This window comes from Lissotriton helveticus, chromosome 1_1 (genome assembly GCF_964261635.1).
Source record: "Lissotriton helveticus chromosome 1_1, aLisHel1.1, whole genome shotgun sequence".
NCBI classification, from domain to species: domain Eukaryota; kingdom Metazoa; phylum Chordata; class Amphibia; order Caudata; family Salamandridae; genus Lissotriton; species Lissotriton helveticus.
In genome coordinates, this window is record NC_136057.1 from 1,397,727,919 (window position 1) to 1,397,741,880 (window position 13,962).

The following is a 13,962-nucleotide window of genomic DNA, read 5'->3' on the forward strand; positions in this document are numbered from 1 at the left end:
CAAAGCTATTCATTTAGCTATTTTCAAAAACAAAACATAAATAAAACATTTGTCATTTACAATACCAATAGCTCAAACTTTCTTAATGCGAGACCTATTGCATTGCAAATGCTTGTTTAAAATTACGGCGCCTATAAGGTGGCAGTTTAGCATGGGTGTTATTGATAGGTTTTCTGACTATTTTAAATGGCACCATACTGTGGTCCGACCATATTAGTGGGATGGGCGGCAAGCTGTTAATGCCTTCCCAGTTAGCAAAAATAGGATCTAATAAATGTCCTTGTTGGTGAGTGGGCAGAGTGGAGAGGAGTTTAAGGTCAACCGAATTAAAGGCGTTCAATAGGAGCTGAGCTTCTTTGGAATGGCTATCCTCTAGATGTATATTGAGGTCGCCAAGGATGATAATGTTTTGGTGTCTAATGGCGAGCTGGGTTGCGAATTCAATCAGTTGGCTGCAAAATGGCACCGCTGCACCAGGAGGTCTATATATAAGTAAACCAGTGATAGTGGTGGTAGCATCTAGTTTAATGGTGAATCTGCCACATTCACTGTCGGTGATCTTGAATTCAGTTAAGGTACATTCTAGTTTTTCTTTGCAAATCATTGCCAGTCCCCCCCCCCCCCGTTGTTTTTGACGATCGATTCTTAGCAGGCTATAGTTGTTAGGGATAGCCTCTAAGATATCCGGGGAGGAAGCTTCGTCTAGCCATGTTTCAGTAATAAACATGGCGTCAATATCTTCATTAATCAGAATATCGTGCATTTCTGTTTTATGCTTAGGCATAGACCTGCAATTAAGTAATAGCAAATTAAAAATCATCGTAGTGTTAGAAGTAAGGATTATCTTGGGGAGAGATTGATGGCATAGGTTACACTGCGCGGGTAGATACTCTGGGGCAATTGAGTGCATACAGTTACAAGAGAGTGACTTACCCAGTTTTAAGAGTTCAGATTTAGAGTAATGGATGCGAGGTTTCTTATTATTGAATAACATTGTAGGTGCAGAAGAGTGTGGATTATAGAGTATCGCCCCGTGCCCCGTTCGATCGCGGACGGGCGCAGACGGGCTGGACTCTGGCTTGACTCCGGCGCGCGATCGGCGCGCCCGCAATGCGCGTCCGCTGCGCGGAGCCATGTACGTATATTTTTATAGCGACGTTACCCAGCGAGCCCTCACTAAGATGGCCGCTGTTCTGAAGCACCCAGTCCCTGCAGATGACGGCCCTTAGATCGGCCACACCCACAGAGAAGGTCTGAGCAAGTAGGCTGCCCGATGAATGGAGAAACGAAAAAGGGTCGCTATGGTACACACACCTTATTAACTGTGGCAAGGTTCAAGGCAATGTTAGGGTATTAAATGCCAGAATAAACGCTATCACGTTTTGCAGCTTCAGCGCGAGGGAGGGGGAAGGACACACAGGTAAAATTCAATAAATTCCAATAGTTTTTAAAATCCGCAGCGGTTAAAAAGGCAACCTCCCGGCTCAAGCCTCAGGAGAGAAAGCAAGCAGTCTGCAGTAATAAGTCTTGTCCTATTTTTATAGCGTCGTCCGAGCGACGTTACCCAGCGAGCCCTCACTAAGATGGCCGCTGTTCTGAAGCACCCAGTCCCCGCAGATGACGGCCCTTAGATCGGCCACACCCACAGAGAAGGTCCGAGCAAGTAGGCTGCCCGATGAATGGAGAAACGAAAAAGGGTCGCTATGGTACACACACCTTATTAACTGTGGCAAGGTTCAAGGCAATGTTAGGGTATTAAATGCCAGAATAAACGCTATCACGTTTTGCAGCTTCAGCGCGAGGGAGGGGGAAGGACACACAGGTAAAATTCAATAAATTCCAATAGTTTTTAAAATCAGCAGCGGTTAAAAAAGCAACCTCCCGGCTCAAGCCTCAGGAGAGAAAGCAAGCAGTCTGTAAATGATTTTCACGTGGGGAGCGCCCGGTACGCGCACCGGGGAGCGTACCGGGGAGCGTACCCTGGAGAAAAAAGAATGACCGTTTTTTAAAAATGTAGCATTTTTTTATAAATTGTAGGTAGTTCTAAAAAGAACTGTTTTTTTTTAAATTCTTTTTGTTGTTTTATATTTTTTTAGTTTTTGGAACATTTTTTACTTTTTTTTGGTTTTATGAACATTTATATTTTTTTGTAGTTTTTATGGGGACAAACAAAAAAAAAGGGAATTGTAAACGGCTCAACTGGAGCAAAAAAATCAGGAAAAAATTAAGGTTTCTTTCTGCAGTTGTGGTTGTCTCCAGCACGGTTGATGAGTTTGATGCTTTGCTCCCCATAGGAAATTGTAGTCCCACAAAATATACAAACTATTTTGTAATCTCCAAACTGGCGTTGGATATTTGGGACCATCTCCCTTGTCTCTGGACCCGATGGAGTGGGTTGATTGATTTTGGAGGTGCTCGGAGAAGATTGGGGAGGGTTTCTGGTCAGTTCTCTGACCTCTGCCGCAGCATAGTTGTTTGGGTGCCTGCGTTGCATATGGCGAATCATGGTATGATTGCCAAATGAATATTTTTTTGCAGGGTTCCCTCTGGAAAGTACAGTGCCACAGATCAGACATGTCACTTTTGGCGCATTGACTTTCTTTAGTCCCCTTGGGATTTAAAAAAAAATCCCACACAAAGTGCTCCTTCGGTTTATAGGGGGGATTATCTTCAGGCAGGAACTGCCTCTCCTCCTCCTCCTTCTTCTTCTTCACCACCAATGTGGTGTTGTGGTGGTGGTGGTGGTGGTTGAGATGCTCCTTCTGCTACTGTAGCCATTTCTCACTTACTAGAAACAGGTCTTCCTCAGTCAAAGTACAAAGTGAGAATGAGGAAAAAAGGTGGGGGCTTTCATCATTTGGAAAAAAAAACTGCTCTGAACCAATGAAAAGTGTTATTTTCAGGTCACATGACCCGACGCGCTTACGCTACGCGCCCCGGGGCGCGCCCTGGTGCGAGCCCGGGGGCGCTTATGTAGCGCGATCGTATGCGCTCGGGCGCTTCCGGGTGCGCTTACGCCGTGCGTCATAAGACGCATCTCGCGGCTACGCGATACGTCACCATGATGTTTTCGTTCGCGGCAATAGCGCTAACGGGAGGCTCACCGATACGCGCACCGGGGCGCGCCGCAACACTGCGCTCACCGGTACGAGCACCGGGAGCGCTCCAGGGCAAAAAATAAAAAAAAAAATAAACATGAACAAAATACATAAAAAAAATAGTATTACATAAATATACAATATAGGATTCATTATAAAAAAAATTATATTTCATAGCTATAGAAATTTGCTATTAAAAAAACCTATGAAATTCACTGAAAAAACCATAGGTTTGACACCAGTTATAGTTAGCTGGAAATTTTACTGACATAAAACCATTGAAATTCCCACGTTATAGTTAGTTGGACTCACTATAACTCGCGCGCCTGCAATGCACTGCTGATGATGTCACATATTACATCATTCATGACATGGTTAGTGACATCACTGATGACATCACTGAAAGCACAGATGCCTTTGTTGACCACATCAGTTTGTAGGCATGTGTCACCAAGCATGTGCACGCGTATATAGTGACACAAGCACCTCTTAGATTCTAAAAACATTGTTTTATATTTGAGAACTCCCTCTGGATGTAGCGGAGTGCCTAGAAGCAAATAGCAGCCACAAAAATATAAGTTAACAAGCATTGGCATTGCCAATAGGTCTCGCTTGTGGGACCTTATAAGTATTTAGTTTTGCAGCACAATATCCTTGTTGCATAATCGGATATTGTGCTGCAAAACTAAATACTTATAAGGTCCCACAAGCGAGACCTATTGGCAATGCCAATGCTTGTTTAAGTCAGCTCCGTTTGGCAATGGGCAGAGAGTGTCTCTCTGTGGTGTTGATACATTCCATGTTTGGAGTGTATCTTACATCACCAGGTAGAATATAGAATATTTGCGGGGTGGGAGTTCGAGGTGAAGACAGTTGGGTAGATTTGTATGAAGCTGAGCTGGCAAAGTGAGAAGCGGAGTTGCAAAATAAAGATCCAACCTTTACATGAAATTGAGTAGTCTACTTTACAATTTGGCAACGGAGGATGGAGAGGCAACTCTGCAAGGACCCACGGAGAAAAGGAATTAGCAGTTGATGATTTAGGAATACGTGAGGATCCGTAAGACAACAATAAGTGAAAAACGTGACAAAAAGAAGAATAAAGGTGAGCCCAAGTGCAAGCGAGCGCAAGTGGAATTCGAAGTGATGAGCATAATTGAATTTAAGAAAATTTGTGAAGTTACTGTTATCGGCGGCATGCGCGAGTGAAGCGCGAGAAGTGGTGCGTGGAGTCAGCGCGAGTGAAGCACGAGAAGGATGTTGCATGCGCAAGCGCTGTGACGCATCAATGCTAGAAAGCGAAGAGGTACTATTCACGACGAAGGGTTGAAGGAAATTTTCTCGTTCTTGATTTACGAAGAACCCGAAGTAACGCGAAGGATAATAATTGCGCGAAGGAGGCACTGGGCAGTTTAAATAAAAAGTTTGAAAGAAATAAAACCTTTTTGGGAAATTGTGAACCATTCATAAAAATAAAAAAAATGTTGTGACTGAAGATATTAAGACTGCTACATTGTATGAATTAACATTTAAAGAATACATTACAATACAATACAATGAATAAAAAATTAGATACAAGAATTTAAGAGACCGTGATTGAAAGCAATTGTTGATTGTGAGCGTAGCGTTACATAAGGAGAAAATTACAAGTGGACGGGGGAACACGGCCTGGGGGAAGCTGGCTGGGGAGGGGGAGGAGAAATGCAAGGAAGTTAGGGGAGGAGAAGCCGAGAAGCCGCAGAGCGCACGCTGGGCGAAGCCCTTTGATGTGCTCTGCGGCAAGATGCAATTAGGAGGGAGGGAGGCTGATGCGCGTTCGTGTTGATCACGTGGTTCACGTGAACTTCGTGAAAACGCCAGGCAAAAAGCTGGTGGTTTCACGAGCAGTTTGCCGACTTGAATTCTCGCTCCGCTCGATGCGCATGCGCGCATCGATAGGTCGCGAGACCTAAAAACCAAAATGTAAATGCTCAAAACAGAGCTGGGTGGGGGTGGGGTGGGCGCAACACACAAGGTAGAGAGCTACATGATATGGGGGGCAGAGAGGTTTGGCAGTGGAAAAGCACAAGGGAGAAAGAAGCATACAAGAGAGAGGGCAACATGGAGTGCAGGAGGGTTAGAGGGGAGTTGGCAGAGTAGAAGCTCATGTGAAAGAGCTGGAAAACACGCTCTTGGAGTATTTAAAAAATAATAAAGTAGTTTCCTAAAAGTCAGCAGTTGAAGGCTACAAGTCAGCCAATTCTAAAGATGATAAAGGGGCTTCTCTAGAAGAGCGAGAAACCCAAGAAGAGGAAGGAAATCCATTGGACATTAAAGCCAACCAATGGAAGCATTGGGAGAGATCTAAGACCACTTTCAGTTCTTGCTGTAGCATACTAATGTCTTTAGCAACCAAGCAGCTAAAAACTGCCTGATAAGCGAGACTTAAAACTAATGAGCATTTTTCACTTCTTTCTATTTAAAACATCCCGCAATTTTTGTTAAAGGCAATATCGCATTTGAGTAACCAGTAATGACCTTCACCGCAGTTACAAGTGCAGTGCTATTAGTGCCTATATAAAATGTTTCTAACAGAAACTGAAAGTGTGGCTACTCTTTGCTAGCACAGACATTATTAATAAAATGATTTGAATCTGGTTGCGTTGTTTTCTGACTTGCCATGCACTCTCCTGGTATCTTGCTTTTGGTTGAGAATCTTCCAACTTTTTGGGGGTTTCAGGCATGGCCAAATTGGCCCATAATCCTATTGATGAAACCTGCAACATACAAGGACACACACACTAATGTATTTCACATTTAGTTCTTTTTTTTTTTCTTCTTTCTTTTGTATTTGTATAGCGCTAACCACTGGCAGGTCTCTAAGCGCTTTGAGGAGGCGAGACCAGGGGTAGTGGGCAGATCTGATAGAACCGACTGAGAAGAAGCAGTTTAGACGGTGATCAGTGCTTCCCTGAACAGAAGCGTTTTGAGCTGTTTTCTGAATGAGAGGAGCGTCCGTTCTTTGCGAAGGTTGGCTGGTAGTTGATTCCAAAGTTGTGGAAGTACTACGGAGAAGGTTCTACCCCTTTTAGATGCAGTATTGAATCTAGGGGTGGCCAAGTTACAGGCCTCCGATGATTGCAGCATGCGCCCTGGAACGTTAGTCTTCAAGCGTTCCTTAGTGTAGGCCGGAGCTTTACCATAGATTGCTTTGTGGGCAATGCAAAGGCCTTTGAACTTCACTCTTTGTCTAATGGGAAGCCAGTGAAGTTTATTAAGCAGAGGGGAGGCATGAGCTTGCCTGGGCTGCCTAAAGATCAACCTGGCTGCGTCATTTAACACTACTTGGAGTTTATTAATGAGTTTTTGCGGAAGGCCAAGGTATAGTGCATTTCCATAGTCCAATCTAGAAACAATTATGGCTTGCACAATTATTTGTAGAGAAGTATTGGAAAGAAGTGGGTCGGGTTTCCGTAGTTGTCTTAAAAGCCCTATACAGGTGCCTACTACTGTGGTGATTTAGTTAGACATGGAGAGCTCTTGGTCCAGTTTGATGCCTAGGCTTTTTCACAAGAATTTCAGTTTTCTCTGGTTTAATTTTCAAGGAGTGTTCGGTCATCCAATTTGTGGTGAATCTGAGGATATTTTGTGCCATTTCCTGGGCGCGGGTGGTGTTGTCAATTCGGAAAATGAGCTGGGTGTCATCTGCGTAGTTAAAGATACGACAGTCCATGTGAGCCAGGGCTGTTACCAGGGGTTGTAGGTAGATGTTGAAGAGGAGCGGGGATAGGGCAGAGCCCTGTGGGACGCCACAATTGAGGGCACCCCTGTTTGATACCTGTTCCACCAGCTGAGTCCTCTGCGATCGCCCTGTGAGGAAGGATTCCAACCACCGGTAAGCTGATCCTTGAAGACCCAAGGCTGTTAGACGGTCCAAGAGCTGTAAGTGATTGACCGTACCGAACGCCGCTGACAGATCGAGTAGAATCAGGGCTCTCAGTTCTGCAAAGTTCTATGCATCACATGCTAGAGTAACACATATCAAATAATTTTTGTGCATCGCTGCATAGTCTTAGACATACCACACATTTAGATAATCCATGCTGATGTATTTTTTTGTAAAGAAATTAATCTTTCTCTACGCAAGGGGACTAAATAGATGGTTTGTAGGTTGTCTCATCACCCTTCTAATAAATGCTGAAGGTCTGGTTATGGAGGTCCTGTCAGGTCTAACCGTGCCAGTGAGCTTTCATATGGGTTGCCGCCATCCTATCAGTGGTGGATGCTCAGGATGTTGGCCAAACCTCCTTTGGAACTCTAGAAATAAAAACCCTCTGAGCATGACTCACCACCAAAGCTGGGCTACCCCGAGGATTAAAATTAGTGGGGGTCGTTTACATTAGATGTTTAAGTCCTAGTGGCTAATATTTTGAAGGAAGGATAGCTTCAGACTTGGTATGGCGTTTTAAGGGAAGGGGCAAAAAATAGCACAGCCATGGAGAGAATTTGAAAGATTTAGCAGCCATTGTATAATACAAAATTATAGGATGCATACTGATGGAGTGCTGTTAAAGGTGGAGTTCCAAACTACACAAACGATGCAAATGCACTCTTACTGTAGTGAACCTCAGAAGGGGAAATAGCCTGTCACCACTGACTCACTAAAAAACAGTTCATTTACGCTGAATTTCGCGGATAATAGTTGCTAATAAGTCTGGCCAGGGTTTTTAGCAAAAAACAGTAAGCATGCTGCGATTGGTAGTTTTACTATTCGGATTACTTCCTTTTACATGTTCCATCAGGCTTAAGGTTGTTGATTAAAAAAAAAAAAAAAAGCCAGGACTTGATGAACTTCACCCCGATGACATCTGGACAGTTTTCTAAAATAAAATATTCTGGGATTGAGGCTTTTGGGGGTGGACAGTGAGTTAAAATGCATGTTAAAAGCAGGCATTGATGTCAAAATAGTTCCTTTCCATGTATTCAACTTCGGACAGGAAAGCTGGTTATGTTTAAATATTGCCACCATGTTGGACTGTTTAGCAGTTATATTGAAAGTTTGTCAATAAGAAAACTTAATGGTTGCTTTATGCATCAAAACTCATACCTGGTTGGATTCGTTCTTAGATGTTTATTGGTGTATGCAGACTCCTTGCGCCTCAAACCCAGTAGAAAGAAAAATTCCCAGGTTAACTCTGATCTGATAGTTTTTTGCTGTTCCCAGGAACATCATCCAAAGCCACCAGCTGAGAAGACGGGGGACGACGAGGACAAGATGCCTCCATACGATGAATCCACCCATGCCCTTATAGAAGGTATGCCATGCACTGTGTTCCTACATGGATAGTACTGGGCATCATAAGAGGCAAAAGATATGAGTAAGATTTATGATTTATGATGGACACTTCTAACCACAGATTCCTCACCTTATGAATAACCCCAGGCGCTACACTAAATCCGGAAAACTCAAGCAGCAGTGCACCAGCATGTTATAGGTGGTGGTGTGCGGCTCTGCATCAACTTTGTTCCGCTTCAAAAGTGACGAGTGGAGCCACATGTACCACCACCCATGTGGGCTGACGCAGTTACTTTCTTCCATGCATTCAAATGCAACCGATTCTTCTGCAGATTTTCTGTTGTGCAAGGGATGTTCCCACCAAAAGCAACATATTTTAAATGGTGTAGCACTATCTCAAACATATGTCTGTGAGAGATCACCACCATGTGGGCTTCTGGTGCTTGGGTTCAGTACCCGACTCCAAGAACTGCAACAACTGTGCCCAGATAAACCCTAAGACTATCTGAGAACAATTAGTGAAGCTCTACTTGGCCAAGCACCAAAAGGCTCCTTGCCGGTCCCTCTGCAGGTTGAAGCTGAGCGTGCAGACCCGCTACCGAAGCCATTCCTGAGTCAGATCTTCTTTGCGGTCGAAGTCATAGGCTAAGTCAAAGGAAAAACACAAGAAGTCCAAGCAGGAGACTGACCATTTTGCACCACTCTCACTCTTCAGTGAAGGTGCGAGACATCACTGTGGTTCATAGTCTAATTCCCCTTCTACTGAGGAGGCGATTCAGACATTGGCCCTGAAGTTCTCCTAGTTTCTGGTTCCTTCGACAATGTTGAAGCAGGTTGAATCCTTTCCAGAGGCCACGCTGTTCACGTTTGGCACGCATTCAGGTCCCAAGGGCCCGCAGGGACCTTCAGTCGGGGTACTGCCAGTGGGTTTGTCTGTGCACCTTAAACCCACTTCAGGTTCTGTACCAGTGTTTTTGCCAGCTTCAGGCCTAGTGCCAAAATCCGCACTGACCCCCTCGAATGGAGTCTTACATGTAGGAACCCTAACCCATTGTGGTATCTGACTCCAAGGCCGTGTCCAAATCTTGGCATGGTGCAACCAATACTGAAGACTCAAAAAACAAATTTGAGAGCAACCCTTCAGATACAATGGGAACTGGGTTAAGATAACATATAACAGGGCATTGTTCCCTGTGCTGTTATTTTTTTTTATTTACCACCTCAACATCATGCTATTCATACACTCACATGCAATGCATCCAAACTATGAGCCTCATTTTTAGCAAAAATATCTCCTTTATTCAAAAAAATGGTTTTGTATAAAGCTTTAAAAGTATATTAAAAAATACATTGAAGACTCTTTTGTAAGAATGTTTTATGAATCACTGATGAACTGTGTTGTTTTTTAATATACTTTCAATGCTTCATACAACAATTTCTTTCAATAAAGGAGATATTTTTGCTGAAGATAATGTTCATAGTTGGGGTGCATTGAATGCGAGTGTGTGAATAGCATGAAGTTGAGGTGGTAAATAAAAAATAACTACTACACAAGGAACAATACTTTGTTATAGGCAACCAATACCAAATCCATCAATTTCTGATACCATTTCAGATTGTTAGATTTGACTTCGACCAGAGCCAGCCGTATGCAGATGACAATGATGGAGATTTTGTACATGGGCTTATTGGATGCCAGTGTGCTGCATACCTTACCTGAAATGGGTTGTTTCTCCTGCTGGACCAGCAAAAGTAGAACGCGCTCCTTTCGCTACTGTGATTTAAGAGGGCTACTGAGATCCTTGACTTTCATCCCACTACTAGGTAGGTAAAAACAAATGTACTGACTGAGGTCCTCCTGCCTGGTCAGGCACCAGCAGAACCTATTTTGCCTTTCAGACAAGGTCCTCACTGACATGCTTTTGAGCACTTGAGCTAACCAGTTCTCTGGCCTCCACCAGTCAACTGTTAAGTTGCCCTTTGCCATAGACCTCCAGGCAACCCGGATTTCTTGAACCAGCTCTCAACTTCTGAAAGTTTGGCGGTGCAGGTGTCCACCAGCAGGATGAACTTCAACTTTTTTCCCATCACTTCACTGGAAGTTGAAAAGTGTGGCTATGTTTGAGAATGTTCTCCTCGGCCAGCCTTGCCTTGAGTATGGTCAAGATGAGCCGATTTCTGCGTTCCCCTTCAAATTGTGTGCTTCTTTAGGCCGGCCCATTCAAGATGGTTGGGATGTGGCCAGATTTGTCATCTGCTCGAGCCTAGACGCCACAGGCTGACTTGCTAGGGCTATGGTAACTAGTGTGGTGCTTAGATGCTACACATGGATGACATCTTCAGGCTTCTCTTGACACATCCAGGCATACTTAATCGAGATGCCTTTCAATGACTCCAGTCTGTTTAGTGAAACGGTGGACTCAGCCCTGAAGCGTTTTAAGGAAAGCAGCACAACAGCACGCTCCCTGGGCCTTTTAGCTCCAGTCCGGCAATCCCCACACTTCTGCCCTTTTAGGGGATATTGTCCGAATTTGGAATATTGGCCGCACCATGCTCACCCATCCTAGGGCTCCTAGCACTTTTGCGGTTGGGGCCATGGGCTAAACAGTCACCAACCTGGCTATCGGGGGCAGCTTTCCTCCCATTCCTCTACTGCTCTGGGAACAGCCTCTAAACCCTTTTAGTCTGCCCTTTTCTGCACATAGCCATCCAGCGGGAGATGTCAGCCACTTCTTGCTGGTGTTGCAACAGGCCGCATCCAAAAAAAGTGGGCCCTGCAGATTGTCCAGTGCACTGCTCCACCCATTGCCCTCTGTTAAATGTGCCAAGTACAAAGGGCCAAGTAGGACTGTGCCAAGTTTTGCAAGGTGGATATGTGTATTGTGCTACAGTTAGAATTCATGTGGGAGGGAATGTAAAGTGTGCCACCAAGTGCATGTTAGTTGGGCTGTACTGTGGATACAAATAGACTAGAGACCCGACTGGGGGAACACGTTGGGGAGGAGTTGTCCCTGTGCTCAAACCAGTTGAGCTCAAATAAATGTTTGTATAAATGATGTAATGTTACAGATCCATGTATACCTTCTTTGGTTCTTCTGCTGTCTGTGGGACAGGCTTGTGTCGGTTTGCCACTTCTGCCTTGGAGTGTTTAGGCAGGAGCATTTAACTTTTTCTCACGATCTCTCCTTGGAGGCAAAGCATACTTGTTTTTTTGTCATCTTTGCTCCCCAAATGGACCGCCTTCTTTTTTTTTTCTTGTCTGCTCTTCCCCCTCCTCATTCTTCCTTTTCTATCTTATTTGTGTATTTTCTTTACTTTTCATCTCTTTAGAAAAGCAGATCGCACAATCTCCTCGTCATTCACTCTTTTTTTGGTGCCTTAGGTTCATTAGCTATAGCTATTGTCGTTTTCCAGAAATCTTTATCCTTTAGATGATGTGTGTGAAACCTGAAGGTCCTAGGTTTCCATACCATTAACTGATGAAATGGTGAGCACTGTATAGTTCATAATTTTTTTAATACCCTTTCACTAACCACCTGTGATCTTTTTTTGCTCGCCTCTCCATTCCCCTATGCTCTGATTCCTCCAGGGAAAGCTTTTTTTTGTTTGCAGTGTCTGTTGCCACTAGATTGCGTTTTGTCCCTTGAGAAAGGAGAGGCTGTCTTTTAGAGGCTATGGAAAATTATTCCAGCCTCAACTGCTAGGAATATTGTCCAGAGCAGCATACTTGGATGTGGCACATTGCATTGATGCTAATGGGATCAAGAGTTGCTGAAGTACACACTGAATTAATGCCAATGTGGCTGTAGAATACACTGCTTTTGGGTACCTGTTGTGCTGGAAAGCACCTTGCACTGATACAGCTGGGGCATCAAGCAAATTTAGCATTGCTGCCAGTGGTGGGTGAGGCAAACCTTGTATTGGTGCATGTGGCTGCAGTAGTACATCCTACACTAAAGCCTATGGCACACACTGGACTGGTGCGTATGGTGGCAGGGGCCCAACTGCATTGCTGCCTCTGGTACCTTGGAGATGCACTGCAGTGGTGCCTGTAGAGGGTTAGGGCCACACCACATGTTACATCTACAGGGATACCCAGTTTGTCCCTGGATTTATTTGCCTTATGCTGCACATGTTCTGACTTTTCTCTTATCCTCTTCTAGAGGCGCAAAAGGCTCGGGACCAATATGATGAGGCAGCTCGATCTCTTAAAGATATGGAAGAATCCATCAGGTGAGAGACCTCCTTCACCCCATGTTTAGTGTATTTAAACCCAGCATGGTTTCACTGTGTTGTCTTGGAGTATAGGAATTTGACCTCTGCAAATTCTAAATCTATTTAACTCTTCCTGCATTCTCCGCTGTACACCTGTATTATTCTGTACCATGTGGTTAGAGATGGAAGTACCTGCCGTAGTAGAAAAAGCCAATCTTTAGGACCCACGAATTACCCTCTCATGCTTAGCTCACCTTCATGCCATTCTTTTTTTGTTTCTGTGCCTGAAAAGTCTTTGCAACCAGCCTCAGTGGTAACATTTAAACATTTGCATTTCAGTTCCTGCGCACTACCTGCCCATCTTGTTCTAAAGTTATGATTTCCCTACTGATATGTCCTAAACCACTAGGTAGATCTTCACAGTTGGTACAGCCTAAGTATTCATTAATGCTGCTTGGGCAATTAAACACTACTGCTTGTATTGTTTTTGAGGTCTCAGTGCCCTAGAAGTAGCCAGGCGCCATGAGTGCTTTGTTTCCACTCTGATGTCACAGAATGGTCTTGATGATGTGGTCAAGATTTGGGACTCCCTTGGACTTCTCCAGACTGGTCCCCCAATCCTGAGACCCTCCACATCTGAACCCATGTTTGGGTTTGTCCGGATTGGTCTCCCAGTCCCTGCTTACATCCTGTTTTTGCAGGCAACCAAATACCACGAGTGCCTCCCACAGTGTGACCCCACCCGAGAAACCACCACTGCACACGAGCCCCTCAGCTTGAGTTCCAGTGGGCTTACGATATCTCCGCATGCCCAAGATCCTCAAGGATTGAGCCCCCTGTGCGTTCTCGCAGACTGACCCCCAAGTCCTTACTTGCAGCCTCTTTTGAACCGTCCGTACTCCACTGATTTAAACCGGGCAGCCAGTGCTAAATTGCATCTCTGCACCCGGACACCCCAGAGCTGACCGAGGTGACCAGTTTGTGTTGCCTTGAACCCTACTCAATACTTAACATAAATTCTGAAGGACAGTATGTAAGTCTCTGCAAAGTACCCATATGCAGTGTATTTTTCTGTCCTGTGGGATAACATTACCACTTGACTGATACCAATGCCAGAATGTTACTGTATATTTAAAAACCTTGATAACTCACCAAATGCAAGGTAATTCCTGTGTTCGAGGCATGTGGGCTGCTAAATTCATATCTTATGCATAGATCGCCGTCTAGTGTTGGGTCCGGATGATTGCACATTGTTGTCCTGGAAGAGTCTTCGAAGTATCACGAGATAGGTGGCTCCTCCCCTGGACTACAGTGCGCATGGGCATCGACTCAATCCCCAGATAGTTTTTTTCCGCCATTGGGTTCGGATGTGGT

General features: G+C 44.5%; 1 protein-coding gene across 1 annotated transcript in view; it reads left to right on the plus strand.

The window, feature by feature from the left end:
- PRKCSH (PRKCSH beta subunit of glucosidase II) overlaps positions 1–13,962 on the plus strand; it is a 260,110-nt gene that overhangs the window by 119,670 nt on the left and 126,478 nt on the right. The window contains exons 11-12 of the mRNA XM_078684189.1: positions 8,302–8,392; positions 12,537–12,606. Coding sequence (XP_078540315.1) covers positions 8,302–8,392; positions 12,537–12,606 — 161 coding nt within the window. The remainder of the gene's footprint in view (positions 1–8,301; positions 8,393–12,536; positions 12,607–13,962) is intronic.